At 39.0% G+C, this 18,365-nt stretch overlaps 1 protein-coding gene across 1 annotated transcript in view; it reads left to right on the top strand.

The window, feature by feature from the left end:
* The first annotated feature begins 731 nt into the window (after window positions 1-731).
* The window catches only part of POLI (DNA polymerase iota), a 61,961-nt gene continuing 44,327 nt past the window's right edge, over window positions 732-18,365 (top strand). Inside the window, exons 1-7 of the mRNA XM_042780236.1 lie at window positions 732-879; window positions 2,221-2,343; window positions 5,920-6,084; window positions 8,546-8,698; window positions 10,996-11,232; window positions 13,155-13,333; window positions 14,323-14,414. Of these exons, the coding sequence (XP_042636170.1) occupies window positions 732-879; window positions 2,221-2,343; window positions 5,920-6,084; window positions 8,546-8,698; window positions 10,996-11,232; window positions 13,155-13,333; window positions 14,323-14,414 (1,097 nt within the window). The remainder of the gene's footprint in view (window positions 880-2,220; window positions 2,344-5,919; window positions 6,085-8,545; window positions 8,699-10,995; window positions 11,233-13,154; window positions 13,334-14,322; window positions 14,415-18,365) is intronic.

Raw genomic sequence — 18,365 nt, 5'->3', positions numbered from 1 at the left:
TGAACAGCCTTGGAAACCCAATGGAGGTAACTTGAGTCAGAAGCAACTAGATGACAGTGAGTTTGGTTTTTTACGGCTTATATTAACTAGAAAATGCTGAGTATAAGGGTGGAAACATAATTTTCCCTAGATTTCTACCCACACACCTATTCCATTTAACGATACATTTAAGTGCTTTACAGCACTTTAAAAAAGTCTTTTGCAGATTTGCCCTGTGCAACACATCATTTGATTTCTCGACTGCTGCTTCCATGGGTGTTTATTGTGGAACCAAGCAACATGAAATCTCTGACAGCTTCACTATTTTCTCCATTCATTGTGTTGCTGTCTATTAGGTCCAATACCTTAATTTATACCCTCCGGGTGTCTGTCCCGTCACCATCAACGTCTTTCTGTGTCCAGGTGTTAACAATTGTGTGATTAGAAAACTTCTTTGGTCTGGAACAAAGAAAACATTTAAACTGTGCTGTAGTACTAACTACAAACACCCCAACCAAAAATGAGGTGTTCGGGGTTTCTAACTCCCCACTGCCGGCCTCCACCTAGAGGGCCAGGCATCCCGCACATGCGCCCCAGACTGTTCCCAGGCCATTGCGCAACTCCTGGTAACTGGCTGGTCGGCCTCCATCGCTCAGATGCGTGGCCTGGGTCGGCTAGGGGCGGTGAGCTCGCGGTTGCCTGGAGACCGGGCGGAAGGGACCCGAAGCTGCGCTGCTGTTGGCTGTGGCCGGATGGAGAAGCTGGGGGCGGAGTTCGAAGAGGAAGGAAGCCGCGACAAGGAAATGGACCCGGTCTGGAGCATGGAGCCGCCGGACGCTGAGGCGGTAGACGGCTCGCAGGGTGCGATGAAGCCTGAAGAGCCCGATGGCTTTCCTGGGTGTAAAGGGGCGGGGCGGGCCAGGCGGCGGCTGTTGCGGCGGGACCGCCCCCTCACCGCTCGGCTGCCTATGTATTTCCCGCCTCGTTGCCCTTGGGTGTCTGGTGTTTCGCGACTGCGACATCCGAGAGGGATGGCTTCGCTTGTTGGGTGTAGACTGGTGCCCGTCAACCTGTTGGTAGAGGGTACATTTGTACCTTCCTCTTCCTCCCCGTTGGGGAAGAAATACAACCAGCCAAACGAAAACTGAATAGCCTCCTAGGCCGTTCGTGGTTAGAGAAGTTGACAGCCTTGTCGCCCCGTTGTCACAAGTTGAACCCGGGTCGCAGCATGGGCGGGAAGGAATGGCTCGGGTGGAACTGAGGAGGAGGGCACGTCTCAGGGTACCCACTTCCAGCCTCTGGGCCTAATTTTCACCGTCCATCCCAGGGCCTGTCGGGAGGACAGACTCTTCCCTGCTCCTCCTGCACCCGTTTTTTGGGTAGTGAGATGGAGATAGTTTTACAGGAAAGTTTTAGTTGTAGTACGTGGTGGTCTGTAGACTCTTCACCCAGATTCTCCTAATGTTAATTTACATCGCTTTGCTACGTTCGTTCAAACTAAGACATTAACATTGGCATAGGACTGTTAATTGCATAGTTTTAATTCATATTTCACCAGTTTTTCCATTAATATTTTAAAAAATATATTCTAGGATCCAAACAGGAAGACTATATTGCATTTAGTCTGCCTTGTTTTTAACTGGTGCTAAAAACCATGTGTCTTATTTAGTGCCCCCCCCCCCCCAACGACAAGAGCTGCATTTTAAAATCCAAGAACTGTTAATTCATTTTTTGAATTCAGTGACTGGTTTTGTCTTTTATATGTCAGGCACTGTTGTATGCACTAAGAATGTCTCATTCCGATATTCCTGCTTTCATATGGGAACTAATATTGAAATTGATGTGTCTTCTGCCATTTCACATTGGAAATAATTTCATTTTTACATCGACCAAGTGATAGTATTAGCTCTTACATTACAATCAAATTTTGTTTCCTTCTATTTGTTACTGCCCTCAGAAAAATGCAGTACACAAAGAAATGCTGAGTAAGTAAATAGGACTGAAGATCCTACCATATTAGCCTGATGGAGTAATCCTAAATGACAGATAACCCCATAGATGGGAGGGTCTGGCATTTCTTTGCAATTTTTGGTTGCTTGACATGTATAATAAATCCGAGGAAAAAAAGACAACGGTGCATTCTCCTTTCTCACCTGTCAGTTACCATGTTTTAGGGAATTGTCAGTAACATAATGATGAGAAACAGTGTGTAAATAATTTCGTGTTTTGCATATCATGCAGCAGTTCTTGATGAAGCGGGTCATGGAAGTCCTTCATCCCGAGTCATAGTCCATGTGGATTTGGATTGCTTTTATGCACAAGTGGAAATGATCTCAAATCCAGAACTTAAGGGCAAACCTTTAGGTAATTCTGAATGTTTTCACTGTGTGATAGATTGATTACTCCTTTATTAAATTTATTCTGATGAACTGGATTGAGAAAGACTTGCCGGCAACACAGTGGGAGTTCTTATAGGTGCTTTATAGACAGTAGTCTTTGATTCACTACCAGATGTAAACTTTCTGAGCCTCATTTAATAAATGGTGAAACAAGTAGAACAGTCAACTGAACAGATGAACAGAGAGGATAGATTTTTAGTTTTCTCTGTCAGTCAGTGGCTTAGTTGTCAATTTGTTCCTGGTTTTCTAAGTCTGATTTCTGGAAACCTTTTTGATTACATTTTTAATAGAAGTTCTAAGTCCCCTCCCTTTTGAAATCAACTGTTAAATTGTGTAAATTCTGATAAGATAGTTGGATTTTGAACAAAACTTTAGTATGAAAATGTAAAATGAGCTTTCCGAAAACAACGATTTCATTACATTTTTAAATGAAAGGAATTTTACATTGAGAATTTTATTTTAATAATTTAATTCTTAGTATTTTACATTGGGAAAGCAGAGGGCTTTTCTCCTCTTGCATGCAGGAAGCATTAGTTTTTATACTTTAAGCGTTAGAAGCAGTATTGATTCTCTTGCTGCTTCCCCATTCTGCCCAGTTTGACTTGTAAATCCCCAGGCAGCCCAGTCCAGTTGATTTATTAAAGAGCAGTAGGATGATTCCTTTTTGGTATGCCCAAGGTAAGTAGTCATGGCAGAATTTTCTTAAGGGTGTCAAGGAGTTAAGATCAAAAGTGCCTCCATTTTCTTCTGAAAGCATTTTTGACTAGTAGCATTGTAACACAGGTTGCTTTGTAAATCAAACAAAACCCACTGTCACTTAGTCAATTCTGACTCAGCAATGCTTGTAGGACAGAGCAGAACTGTCTTTTAGGGTCTCCAAGGCTGTAATCTTTATGGAAGTGTACTGCTGCATCTTTGTCCTGCTGAGTGGCTGGTGGGTTCCAACCTCTGACCTTTTGGTTAGCAGCCAAGTGCTTAATCTCGTGCCAACAGGGCTTCTCAATCTATAAAAAAAAAAAAAAAAAAACCAACCTCCTTGGGTTTCTGAGGCAGTATCACTATGGCAATAGATGGCCCAGTCTTCCGAGGAGTGGCTGGTGCGTAATCAGCAGTATTGTGTAATTAAGAAGCATGAATGAATGATCGTAAAGGGAAGGATATGGATGCTGAAAGTCTCTTGGAGGAAACAGAAAGACTCCTTTATAAACCCACGTCCTTCGAGTCAGTTCTGACTCATAGGGACCCTGTAGCACAGAGTAGAACCATGCCACAGGATTTCCAAGGCTGTAAGTCTTTACTGAAGCAGACTGCCGCATCTTTCTCCCAAAGAGCAGGTTCCAACTGCTGACCTTTTGGTTAGCAGCCAAATGTTTTCCTTTATACTCAACAAATATTTGAGTACTTCACTTTTTTCAACTGATGGCATACAGTGGTGAGTCCATATAATTTTGTTTTGTGTTCAAAGACTACCTTTTCAGATAAGGAAGTTACCTATATGACTTTTCATATAATTCATGGATGAGTCTGAAATTACCTCTTTGACCTAGTAATTCTGTTTTTGGGAAGCTGATATATTAAAAATCCATAAGTGAAAAAAATACATATTTGGTACTGGAATAAAATTTCAGGAATAAAAGCAGCAAGGGAATGGGCAAACCCATTTTTTTCCCTGGATGTCCACATTTTACATATTTTCAGTGCTTATTTTTGTTGAGGCAAACAATCTACTTAAAAAGATTAAAAAACATAATTTTAGCAATTTAAAGTCACCAATAAACTGTAATCTAATGTAGTCAATTGGTAATCACAATCATTTTGATGGGGAGGCAGCCGGTAATGCCTCCTCACTCCTCTCTCTTCTGCAGATTACTGTTAAGAAAAAGTTCAGTGATGAGGGCATTTGCAGACAGGGGGTAAGATGGGGAGGGAATCCCTAACAATTGCTGTAGGTTGGCGGTATGTAACAAAACACTGCTTTATATTCATTGTCAGGTTACTCAGAAGAGAAGTACAGTACATACCCTTTAATGTTACATGAATTTACCGTCACTTGGAAACTATTGAACCAACCCCTACTCAGGACAAATTCTTCATCAAAGTCATCTTCACTTGCTGCACATTCAGCTTTTAAATCATGGAAAAGACTTTGAGCCATTTCTTGCACTAAAGTAAGACTTAGTAATTTGTTCTCACTTACCTACACATTTGACTTAAAAACACACTTAGGAACCATCTTGTAACCCAGGGACTGCCTAGGTTTTTTTTTTTTTTTAAATCAGCAACTTGTAATTGAACTCTCTTTTTTCACCTGGTTTATTTTTAGGTGTAAAATCTAACTTAGAGTTGTATATGGTAATACAAATTAATCTGGTTTTGCATTGTCAAAAAAAAAAAAAAAATCCTATAAAGATTTCATTTGTATCTTACTACCAAAAACTCCACAGGACATGTTTATTTATGATCATTTTTGTTAAATTCAAGAAATCTAATACCGAGGTTGCCTTCTATATATGAAATAATTAATCCCTCTTTTAACATGTTGCTACCAGAAGGCTGGCAGTTCAAACTCACCAGCCACTCTTGAGAAGGAAGATTGGGCAGTCTACTTCCGTAGTGATACTACCTCAGAAACTCAAGGAGGGGTTGCTATGAGTCAGATCCAACTCAATGGCAGTGAGTTAGTTTAGTTTTAACATGTGATTCCTACTACTTTTACCCAGTGTTTTACTATTTAAGTTATTAAATAACTTCTTTACCAAGGATGTGTGGTGGCACTGTGGTTACAGTATTGGGCTGCTAATCAAAAGGTCAGCAGTTCAAACCCATCAGCTGCTCTGTGGTAGAATTATGAGGCAGTCTGCTTCCATGAAGATGTATAGCCTTGAAAACCCTATAGGGCACTTCTACTGTGTTCTATAGGGTCAAAATTGACTTGATGGCTGTGGATTTGGTTTTTGGGTTTCTTTCCCAAGTAGGCAAAAGCTACCAAAGATTAAAAATAGGATTTGGAAAAATGATATACTAATTCTTAGTAGGAGATAGCTTGAAAACTTGGTATTTCTGCGTTGTAGAATTTTGAATGGAAATATAGTTTTAAACTGAGATAGGGCTTTTTCGTCTTATCAAAACAGGTTACATTACAGTTTTTACAGTTATAATGTGGAAATGGAGAACTTGGGTGGGGCGAACAGTTAAGCATTCAACTGCTAAGCAGAGGTTGGTTGCAGACTACCCAGAGGCACCTCAAAAGGAAGGCCTGGCCATCTCCTGCTGAAAGGTCACAGCCGGCACAACTGCAGCGCGGCAGGGCTCGGCCGCACGGCGGCGCTCGGCCACACGGTGTTGCTCGGCCCCGTGGCAGGGCTCGGCCGCATAGCGGCGTTCAGCAGCATAGTGGTGCTCGGCAGTAGTAAGGGGGCCCTGAATCGGAATTGGCTACGTGGCAACTGGTTTTATTTTGAATATGGGAGTAGTAGATTACAGTTTAAGACATTTCTTCAATCCTGCTCAGTTTTTTCCCTGAAGTATTTCTTTTTTATAGGCGTTCAGCAGAAATATTTGGTGGTTACCTGCAACTATGAAGCCAGAAAACTCGGAGTTCAAAAACTTATGAATGTCAGAGATGCAAAAGAAAAGTGTCCACAGCTGGTATTAGTTAATGGAGAAGACTTAACCCGTTACAGAGAGATGTCGTATAAGGTTACAGGTACAGATTATAGGCAATCTGCATTTAGCATTAATTTTTATATAGCGTGCCTATTTACTATAAGAATCTTTTAGTAATGTGAAATGGCATGATTATTTTTTTTCTAATAACGTTTTATTCTGGGTCTGGTCTTTTATTTATTTGAACAAATGATGTTGTTGTTGTTATGTGCCCTCCAGTCGGACCTGACTCATAGCGACCCCTCCTTGGGTTTCCGAGGCAGTATCACTACGAAAGTAGATTGCCCCATCTTCCTTCCGAGGAGTGGCTGGTGGGTTTGAACCACCAGCCTTCTGGTTAGTAGTCAAGTGCCTTAGGCATTATGCTACCAGAGCTCCTGAACAAATGATAGAACGTGACTATGTAAGTGATGTTGACAAGAAGATGTATTGTTGGAAGTAATTGTGAACTATCATGACTAGTGTTTTATATGAATACCAGAAAAAAATGTAAAGCAAAATTTAAAAGAAAATGAGTAGATACACCATAAATGGAACTAAATATTTAAAACTTAGTTTACCGTATTTTCACACAAATAACACATGTTCTATGTTTGTTTGTCAAGGCCCCTTGCCCACTCCTACTCCTCAGGGATTTTTTAAGTGTGCTGTGCCAATTTTTTTTGTGTGTAAAAATATAGTAAGCACTAAATTTAAATGAATTACTAAATAATATGCTGTTCTCTAATGCATTAATGGTAATGGAAGAGGGTTTTTTAGTGTTTTATTGGCATACTTTAAAACTATTAACAAAAATAATAGTTATATTAATCTTTTCCTAGGATTTCATGTGTGTGCTAAATACTACAATACAGCTAAATTCTTCCATGCTAAGGTTTGCATTTGACTCTTAGTGTTTTAGTAAATTAGAGGAAAAATGAAAATGCATATTTACTGGCATATAAAGATATGTAAAGAACTGAAACCCACTGCCATCAAGTCGGATACAACTCATAGTGACCCCTCCTCAGGTTTCCGAGGCAGTATCACTACGAAAAGTAGATTGCTCAATCTTCCTTCCTAGGAGTGGCTGGTGGTTTTGAACCGCCAGCCTTCTGGTTAGCAGTCAGATGCCTTAGGCACTATGTCACCAGAGCTCCTATAAAGATACATATACTTTAAAATATATTAGGATCAGCTTTTGGATTTGTTTATTCTTTTTACTATTATTTTATTTTAATTTGATTAACTGTAGCAATTTTAGATAAAATTGGTAAGTATGTATAATATACAGAGTTCTTACAAATTAACAAAAACAAAAAGGGACAAAAGATATGAATAGGCACTTCAAGAGTAAAGCGAATCCGAAGGTCCGACAATTATGTAAAAATATGCTCAAGTTATCGACTAAGGAAGTGTGAATTAGTGACACTTTTTGTTTGTTTTATACCCATCATATTTGCAAAAAAATAAAAGATGTGAGAAAAATAGAAGCATGAAGTATTGCAGCCTTTGAAAAAGCAGTCTAGAAACATTTATAATAATAAAATTAAAGATACATATATTTTTCAGCCCCATTATCCCACTGCTGACAATTTTTCAAGTAGAAATAAAATCATAACTACATAGGGATATATATGGAAAAATGTTTATTATAGCTTGGTTCATCATTGGCAAAAATACGGAATGAAACAAATGTATTCATCAACAGGAGGTTGACTAACAATGGAATATTACCAAACCAAACTCACTGCTGTCGAGTCAGATCCGACTCATAGCAACCCCTCCTTGGGTTTCTGAGGCAAGATCACTTATGGAAGTGGATTGCTCAATCTTCTTTCCAAGGAGTGGCTGGTGGGTTTGAACTACCAGCCTTTTGGTTAGCAGTCAAATGCCTTAGGCATTATGCCACCAGGAATGCATTGGAGCTGTACTGTTTGACTCCTAACTGTGTGTCTTATTGGTTAGTAAATTAAAAGCAAGATGCAAAATGGTGTGTATCACATTTTCCCGTATATGGAAATCAGTGGTCAAAACCCTACTCTCAATATATAGGTATATGTTCTTCAAGGAAGGGATGACCAGTCAAAATATTTCATGGCAGTGTAAATGACTTTTCTGGTTGACCAGTAGTTATTGGACATTTTTTGACTTATGTTTTGTTTTGTTTTTTAAAAATCTTGTGGAAAATAGAGCTAAAATATATTAGTACTGTTGACTTTTCTAAGCAAACCAACTTATTCTTGGATACACAGTTTCATAATTAACTATAAGCATTGATGTTTAATGTACTGCAGACATAGAAATGATATGCACAGGAAGTTGAGCTAACTATATTGCCATGAGTAACTGCCCTGGGAATTTAAGTTTTGGACTTCTTTTGTTGGAAAATATTACCTCTACTGTGGATATATATGAAATCATTAAGAAGATATCAGATGTGTATTTTAAGCCTAAAGTAGTTAAGTCTGTTCTAGTTATGGTTTCAGTTACATCTGTGTTCCAATATTATTTCCATTTAGAGCTATTGGAAGAATTTAGTCCAGTTGTTGAAAGACTTGGATTTGATGAAAATTTTGTGGATATAACAGAAATGGTTGAGAAGAGACTACAGCAGCTTCAAAGTGATGAACGTTGTGCAGTGACTGTATCGGGTCATGTGTACAAGGATCAGTGTGAGTGGGTTCTTACTCATTCTATTTTAGTAAGTAAAAGTACATACATTTTCTACCGTTCAGTGAGTCGGCCGTGCCATCCTAAAGTTACGACTTTTGTTGGAGGTATAGTTATACATAATCAGTCTCCTCTAACTAAAGTTAGGTGTAGACGTTCTGAGCTAAGTGTGCGGAAAATGAAAGTTTGATGACGTGTAACTCAGTGCTCTGCTGTTTTCGTCTCTGACATAGCCCACCTGTTCCCATTTTTAAGAGCCAGACCTTTGTCTTATCCTTAAGTTATAGGAGTTGGCTTGAAGGCTAAATTTACCATTGATGCCTCTCTTACTTGTTCCATCTCTACTTCCCTCAAGGCACTGAGACTCCTTGTTGCTCTCTGACTTTCCACATTACCCTTGTGGAATCTCATCCAGCCCTACCTGCCATGTGCTTCTTCTTGTTGTTATGTGCCTTCGAGTCGGCCCCGACTCATAGCGACCCCTTCTTGGGTTTCTGAGGCGGTATCACTATGGAAGTAGATTGCCCCATCTTCCTTCCGAGGAGTGGCTGGTGGGTTTGAACCACCAACCTTCTGGTTAGCAGTCCAGTGCCTTAGGCACTATGCTACCAGAGTTCCATGTGCTTAGTATCTTTTGAAGCTCCTATTTAATCAGTTCAAATAATCTTTGCCAGTTCTTAGGCAGAAAGCCTAATGGTTCACTTTCACATGTTAAGGTGTAAATGAGTGCTTCCAGTCACACTTGCATTGTCAAATAGGATGCAGTAAGCTCTGATACACTCCTTGGAAGGAAGATGGGCAATCTACTTCCGTAGCAATACCACCTTGGAAACCCAAGGAGGGGTTGCTATGAGTTGGCTCAGACTTGATATCAGTGAGTTTGAGTTTGTGTGAAGCTCTGATAACTATCTGATTGGACCTTCAGAAATCTTGTGGCTCTGCTTGTGACTTGTACATTATACCACATAGAAGACAAACTACTCTGCTTTTGTTTCTGGGTACAACTTGCCCTGACTTTTGCTTGTAGGTGCCTGCACGCACCGCCTCTTATCCCACTTCTCTTTGAACTGGTGATCAAATGCCAGTATAGTCCTCTCCTTACCAGTGTTAAAGAGGAAGAGAGGTAGAACTACAGTTCTCTTCTAGAACAGGAATTGAAGCTTTTCATGTATCTTCTGTACATATAAGTCCCTCTTTTGAGACTTGTAAGGTCTATAGCATAAAAGTTCCAAATATATTTCTATATAATATTTTAAAGCAAACTCAGATTTTATTGGTTAGAACAGATGATAGAGAGCTGGATTTTATATCTTAAGAAGAAAATGTCTAATTATTCATAAATTCTTTCTCTCTTAAAATTTTATTTAAAAATTTTTAAAACTTAAGAAAAATTGACAGACTAATAGAGTGAATATCCATTATGCCCATCCTGTAGATGGACCAAAGAGCTCTGGTGGCACAGTGGTTAAAGCTTTAGGCTGCTAACCAAAAGGTCACAGTTCAAACTCACCAGCTACTTTGCAGGGCAAAGATGAAGCAGTCTGCTTTGTAAAGATTTACACCTTGGAAGCCTTATGGGGCAGTTCTACTCTGTCCTAAAGGGTCACTAGGAGTTGGAACGACTTGATGGCAGTGGGTTTGGTTTTGGTGGATCGATGCACCAGATGTGAACATTTTGCCACATTTGTTTTGTCTCTCATTCTCTAGTTGATTGACCATTTGAAAGTAAATTGCACATCCTGACTCTTCATACCAAAGTACTTCTGAGTCTCCTGAGAATAAGGACAGTTTCATGTAACTCCAATATTATTTTCATACCTGAGAAATTTACTTCTATATAATTTCCCTACTCTAGTCTGTTTTTCATTAAAGATCTCTTAAACCATGTACAGATCAAAAATTGTTTCATAACACATACAGCCAGTGAGTAAAATTTAAATTTAAGTTTTTAAAGCTGTAATGTTAACTTTTTTATATAGTAACATGCTTTTGTGCATACTTACAGGTGAATTAGAGTAAAAGTTTTACTAATGCCAGTGGGAATTTTTTCTGAGAAAAATTTTCATATATTGTAAATGATTAAAGCATTCCTGGTATACATTCATTATCACAGGCCCTTGGAATTTCCTGGTTTTGGTTTACAAGATTCCTGTGAAGAATGAAAGAGCTAAGTGGGTAGCAGGGTCTGTGGTGGTGATGATCAAGATAAGCTAAGCCTTGCACTCTTTTAAAAACTCTTGTAAATAAGGAAGTTAAAATGTTTTGTTGTGCCATTTAATGATTTTGGCTCTTTTTATAGCTATAAACCTGTATGACATCTTGCATGTCAGGCTGCTTATTGGCTCTCAGATTGCAGCAGAGATGCGGGAAGCCATGTGTAATCAATTGGGTCTCACTGGCTGTGCTGGAGTGGCTTCTAATAAACTGTTGGCAAAATTAGTTTCTGGCACCTTTAAACCAAATCAGCAAACAGTCTTACTACCTGAAAGTTGTCAAGATCTCATTGATAGTTTGAACCACGTAAAAGAAATGCCTGGTAAGACAAATATATTTGAAAATTGTTTAATTGTTTTTATTGTATTTCTTTAATTTTAAAAATTATAAATACAATGTAATTAATTATCGGAGTGTATAATACTTGGTTCTTTGAAAAACCAGAACTCCTGATATATTCTGGAAAGACTCTGTATTAGGAACCGTATGACAGTACTTTCCTGCTTCCACCTATTTCTGTTTCATTAGAATATGATCATAAACATTGTAACTTGGAATCATATGATCCTATATTCATCTCCACTCCCTGGTTCATGGTTTTATACTGTGCATTGCATCTAGAGGGGGGAGTTAGTGTATTATGAACTCTGTTTTAGGATTATGTGTATAATAGTAACTCATCGAGAACGGAACCCTCCATGGCAGCTAAGACAAGACCCTAATTTTAAAGATAAGGTAACTGATTTCCTTGAATGGTTATGTGACCTACTCAGGTCATGGGGCAAGTTTGTGTCTTTGAAGATCGGTATTTACTTTTCAGAGAGCGTCAATAGTGGATATGTTACACTTCATTTCTGTGGCATTGCTGGGGCATAACATTTTGTAGTAGATTTCTGTGGCAGTGTTTTCTAAAACAATTAAAACGTTCCTCTTCAAATGCCATAACTTCAGATTTTTAACCCATGTTTGTGATCCCAAAATGTGTGATACACTGCCTGACTTTCTTTAGTATAGTAGAGTCATAATTTGAAGTTTTGGAGATGATTCTGGGTCTGAGTGGTGAACGGTAACTACTCTGTTAGGTTGTAATATATTGGTTCAAAACATTTTTACTTTTTGAGTCCTTGTATGTGTTTTTTCTTTTTTTCACATACTTTCTATTTTCTTTCTTATTGCCAAATTGCCAGCTCATATTTATTTCAGCTGTGAAAATATCTGCCAGTCAACTTTAATAATTCCCCTACATACCTCTCTCCTCTGATTTACTGTTTCCACTGTGCAAGGAAACCAGTAATTGTATGATTTTAAAATAGAGAGAACAGAACAATCAGAGTGGAAATAATGAGAATGGTCATGTATTGTGAAGAATGTAATGAGTGTCATTGAACAACTTGTGTAGAAATTGTTGAAGGGGGATCTAAACTGCTGTGTAAACCTTCACCAAAAACACAGTAAAAGACTATTTTTTTAAAAAAAATAAAAAGAGAAGTGACGTTAAATGGCCCAAGTATTCTTCCTGTGAATAAAGTGTGACTGAGTTTTAGTGTAAGAACTTTGTGATGGGAATTTTGTTACTCAGAAGATTTTTTGTTTGTTTTCTGGTTTTTAGTTGTATTGTGGGTGATAATCTGTTGCCAGATACAGGTTTTGGATAAATGTATATGTGTTGTAATCAGTTAACTTAGCTGTTAAACTTAATCTATCTGATACTAATTGCTCTAGCGACTGTCTTTCTTTATATGAATAATAACAATGATGGCTGAATACTTCCACAGTATTATGTAACATTTAGGAAAAATTTCACTTTATCAAGATGGCATTTATTGGCTGCCTCTGTATTCAGTATATTACACTATTTGTTCTGAGGGCTTTAAAATGTTCCTACAACTCAGGGGCCCTGAGTGGAAGAATGTCCTAATTTTCAGTAAGTTTGATCTTAGCAAAATGCAAATTATAGAGCTTGCAAATGTGGCTGATGTAATATTTTAATTTATTTTATTTTAAGGAGCTCTGGTGACGCAGTGCCTAAGGCATTTGATTGCTAAGCAAAAGGTTGGCAGTTCAAACCCACCAGCCACTCCATGGAAGGAAGACCAGGCAATCTACTTTAGTAGAGGTTTACCACCTCAGAAACCCAGTGGGGGTCACTATGAGTCGGAAGTGACTCAACAGCAGTGGGTTTGGTTTAGCTTTATTTTAAGGAGAAAAGTTGTTATAATACTGTATGCATTTCTTTTTGTTTAGGTATTGGCTATAAAACTACCAAACGTCTTGAAGCTCTGGGTATTAGTAGTGTTCATGATCTTCAAACCTTTTCATCCAAAATACTAGAAAAGGAATTAGGAATTTCTGTTGCTCAGCGTATCCAGAAGCTCAGTTTTGGAGAGGATGACTCTCCTGTGACACCCTCAGGACCACCTCAGGTACATGGTAATGATACTTACAAAGTGCTGGTTATCACATTATTGGAGATAAAGATTTCTAGTTGTAGTACCATGTTCTTACTTTCCTTGTGTGATTATTAGTTAGTTACGTGATCCCTTTCCTGTTAGAAGAATGTGTCATTATGTTAGATTAATAAATATTCTTAAAGTGAATCTATGTTTTAATATTTTAAAAGTCTCACATTAGCCACTTTGATTTAAATCAACTTATTCTAATAGCCTATGCTGTTTATAACACACACTCACTGCTGTTGAGTCAGATCTGACTCATAGCGACCCCTCCTTGGGTTTCCAAGGCTGTATCACTACAGAAGTAGATTGCCCAATCTTCCTTCCGAGGAGTGGCTGGTGGGTTGGAACTGCGGTCAGGTGCCTTAGCCACTATGCCACCAGAGCTCCAATGCTGTTTATATGAGGCAATGTATTTAAATTTTAAAAAATCCTGCTTTCTGAGTAGTCCACTGATTTAGGAAATGGGGAAAGGTATAATCACCCAGTTAAACTGATGTCTTCCCGTGCGAGAAGCAGTTACCAAGTACTTTACATAAATTAGTCCTTTAATCTTCCCCAGTAATCTTTGCAGTAGATAGGGCTACTCGACTTCCCTCCCACCCCCTTCCTTTCTGCCTGCTGCCTGCCTTTTTTCAAGGTGAGGATACTGTACTTTAGAAAGGTTAAATAATCCACCCAAAGTTAAACTCATTTTGCAGTCCCAGAGGGTTAAAGGCCTTGTTGTAATTATACACTAAAGCTTGGAGTTGGTAGTAGAACTTATAATTTTCTTAACTTCCAGTGGAGTACAATAACTTCTACATAAAGAGTTAATATAGAAGTTAATTAAATGGTGCAGACTAAATGCAAGATGTAAGTTAGCAAAGCATATGTTGAATATTTATTTTATTTGTGCACTAATAATTGGCTGTACTTATTTGGGTTTACAATAATCCTTATTTGTGCTTCTTTGGTAGTCCTTTAGTGAAGAAGATTCATTTAAAAAGTGTTCATCAGAAGTTGAAGCTAAAAAAAAGATTGCAGAACTACTTGCTAGTCTTTTGAACAGGTGATTTTCCATTTTGCCAAGTCATCTTGCATATTTGTTCTATAGATAGTGTATGGAAAGGATACGTGACGTTCTATCTTGGAATTTACAGAATAACTGGAGACTGGACAATGTAAGGAGTCCCTGGATGGTTCAAGTGGTTAACACTCTGACCTGCTAACTGAAAGGCTGAGGTTCAAGTCCATTCAGGGGTGCCTCAGAGGAAAGGCATGGCCTTCTCCTTCTGAAAAAAATACCAGCTGTTGAAAACTCTATGCAGCACAGTTCTACTCTGGCATACCTATGGTCACAGTAAATCAGAATGGACTCAGCAGCACCTGTTGTTCTTTTTTTCACAATGTAAAGATTATTTGTCACTGGATTTCTCTACATTATCAGCTTGCAAAGATAGTAATAGGTATACTTAGCTACTAATTCAGTCCATTTGCTTCCATTGGTCTTAGTTTTAGTAACACTGTGGTTACAGCATAGCTCTTGAGCTGCTGAAAGTTACCCGAAGGAGTTTTATGGGTACCTTTAGGGTTCCTAGACCTATTTTAGTCTTTGGCAAAAGGGAAGAAGTTTAATTATTCCCTGTAGCAATTGCAAAACCTTTGCTCTGATCCTATTAATAATTACTTGCTTTTCAGTAAGAGGAAAGAAACGTAGAAAGGAATAATCCTGTCATAGTTCTTAATAAGAACAGGTATATAAATTTGTGATGGTTGGGGAAGGAAATTTTTAAGAGCAACAATGATGAGAGAAGCAGAACTCTCATATCTCCTTTGCCTCAGACTAGGAGAAAGAAAATGAGGTCGGGACAAAGGAAGTAGTAGCTAAATGGGGCTATGTGTGAGCAAACGTAAGGGATTGTGGGTATGTGCAGAATCATTGATCTGTAAATAGATGAAAATGTCAACTGGAATTATGGCTATATGAACAGGATAACACAAGCTGAATAAGAAATGTGGTTTCTCAGTACTCTGTAGAAGACTGTTACCTCTCTTCCTCCCATTTCTTTGACTCTTTGTTAGAATTTTCTCAAAATAGGGTGTCAGGGCTAACAGTTGAGAATAGGTGTGCTTCTGTGATGATGCTAGCTGGCCTAAATGTGACTAGAGAAAACAGTTTCTGGATGACTCTAAGTCTCAGAAAACTGATGAAGTGAAATTTCCCACAACTTGACAGTCACACACAGTGTGTTTCTTACGTTTTGAGCAGAGCCATGCAGCTCATTGTTTGCTGCATGCAACTGGGGCTGGTTAGTTTGCCGCAGCTCTGTTGCTGTGACTGAGGCTGGTCCTGTGAGTGTGCTAGTGAAACATGGTTATCTGCTCTGCATCAGCAAAATGTAAGACTACTCTGAAATGCCTAGCCGTCAGAGACTATAGTATAATGTCACCTAAGTGCTGGCAGAAAAGTATGTGTGTGTGTGTGTGTGTGTGTATGCATGTACGTACATATGTATGTATACCCACTCCTTACCAACATGGTTAGGTTTCAAAGGCCCAGTCATTATGTGAAAATGAGTGTCAAAGGACAATGGAGTATGACTGCATCATTACATAACTGCCAAACTACTGAGAATCTTGGTCCAGCCAAGTTGACACATAACCTTCATCACAGCTCTGTTATTCTCACTTTGCACTTTGGTGTTTGTCACTGAATTATTTTAATGCACAAAATAGTTGGAGCATAGTTTTTCACTACTGTCATAAATATGAATGAGATACTCGGTAAGTGATGAGTAGGGGTGTGTGTGTGTATGTGTGTATATAATGTACTTATTTAAGGATTTTTTTTTCTTCTAAAGTATGATTAATATATAGCCATGTTAAAAGTTGTAAAATAGTAATAATTTTTAATCCATCCTTTCTCCTTGTTAGTGGGCAACTAGTCGATTCTGACTTATGGTGAACCCCATGTGCTGCAGAGTAGAACTGCTGCTCTGTAGGGTTTTCTTGGCTGTAATATTTACAGAAGTAGATCAGAAGGCCTTTCTTCTGCTGTACTGCTGTTATTGTTAGGTGCTGGCGAGTTGTCTCCAACTCATAGCAACCCTGTGTACAGCAGAACGAAACGCCACCTGGTCCCAGGTCAGCTCCATGGTTGCTGCTATACTTGAGCCCATCACCGCAGCCACTATGTCAATCCATCTTGTTGAAGGCCTTCCCCTCTTTCGTTGACCCTCCACCTTACCAAGCATGACAGCCTTCTCCAGGGAATGGTCCCTTATGACAACATGACCAAATTAGGTGAGATGAAGTCTGGCTATTCTCGCTTCCAAGGGGCATTCTGGCTGCACTTCCTCCAGGACACATTTGTTCTTTTAGAAGTCCATGGTACTTTAAGCATTCTTCACCAGCACCACATCTCAAAAGCATCAATTCTTCCTCGGTCTTCCTTATTCATCGTCTAGCTCTCACATGCATATGAGGTGATTGAAAATATCATGACTTGTGTCAGGCACACCTTAGTCCTCAAGGAGACATTTTTGCTCCTTAGCACTTGAAAGAGGTCCTTTGCAGCCATCTTGTCCAGTGCTATATGCCGTCTGATGTCCTGACTGCTGCTTCCATTGGCATCAATTTTAGAACCAAGCAATGTGAAGTCTTTGACAGCTTTAATCTTTTCTCCATTTATTGTGATGCTGCTTATAGGTCCAGTTGTGAGGATTTTCATTTTCTTTATATTGAGATGTAATCTATAGTGCAGACTGTAGTCTTCAATCTTCATCAGTAAGTGCTTCAAGTCAACTTCACTTTCAGCAAGCAAAGTTGTGTCGTCAGCATATCGCAGGTTGTTAATGTTCTTCCTCCAATCTTGATGCCATGTTCTTCTAAATATAGTCCAGCTTCTTGGATTATTTGCTCAGCATATAGATTAAATAAGTATGTTGAAAGGATACAACCCTGATGCACTTCCTTCCTGATTTTAAACCATGCAGTATCCCCTTGTTCTGTTTCCACAACAGCCTCCTGGTCTATGTACAATTAAGTACTCCTCACGAGTACAATTAAGTGTTCTGGAATTCCTGTTCTTCTCAAAGTTATCCCTAATTTATTATGATCCACACAATCAAATGCTTTTGCATAGTCAATAAAACACAAGTACACATCTTTCTTGTATTCTTTGCTTTCAGCCAAGGTCCATCTGACATCAGCAATGATATCCCTTGTTCCACATCTTCTTCTGAATCTAACCTGCACCTCTAGAAGTTCTCTGTCAATATAGTGCTGAAACCGTTTTTGAATTATCTTGAGTAAGATTTTACTTGCATGTGATATTAATGATATTGTTCGATAATCTCCACATTCTGTGGGATCACCTTTCTTTGGAATGGGTACAAATATGGATCTCTTCCAGTCATTTGCTCAGGTAGCTGTCTTCCAAGTCTCTTGACATAACCAAATGAGTGCCTCCAGTGGGGCATCTGTTTGTTGAAACATATCAGTGGGTATTCCATCAATTCCTGGAGCCTTGTTCTTCGCCAATTCCTTCAGTGCAGCTTCGAATTCTTCCTTCAGTACCACTGGTTCTTGATCATATGCCATCTCCTGAAATGGATGAACATCAACCAGTTCTTTTTGGTACAGTGACTCTGTGTATTCCTTCCATCTTCTTTTGATGCTTTCTGCATCGTTCAATATTTTGCCCATAGACTCTTTCAGTATTGCAACTTGAGGCTTAAATTTTTTCCTCAGGACCTCCAGTAAGATGGAGGAATAGGCAGACAAGCTACACAGATCCTCTTCAACAAAGAAAAGAGAACCAATTGACAGATATACTGAAGATAATCCTCGAGCTCTGAGCTTTGAAAGGAAGTATACAGAAGTGGATTAGGCATTGGCTAGTGGGAGCTCTGGTAGCATAGTGCCTAAGGCACTTGACTCCTAACCAGAAGGATGGCGGTTCAAACCCACCAGCCACTCCTCGGAAGGAAGGTTGGGCAATCTACTTCCGTAGTGATAC

This window comes from Orycteropus afer, unplaced genomic scaffold (genome assembly GCF_000298275.1).
Source record: "Orycteropus afer afer isolate SDZICR_OR568_19922 unplaced genomic scaffold, OryAfe1.0 scaffold00029, whole genome shotgun sequence".
Lineage (NCBI taxonomy): Eukaryota > Metazoa > Chordata > Mammalia > Tubulidentata > Orycteropodidae > Orycteropus > Orycteropus afer.
This window is presented reverse-complemented; position numbering and strand designations above follow the sequence as displayed.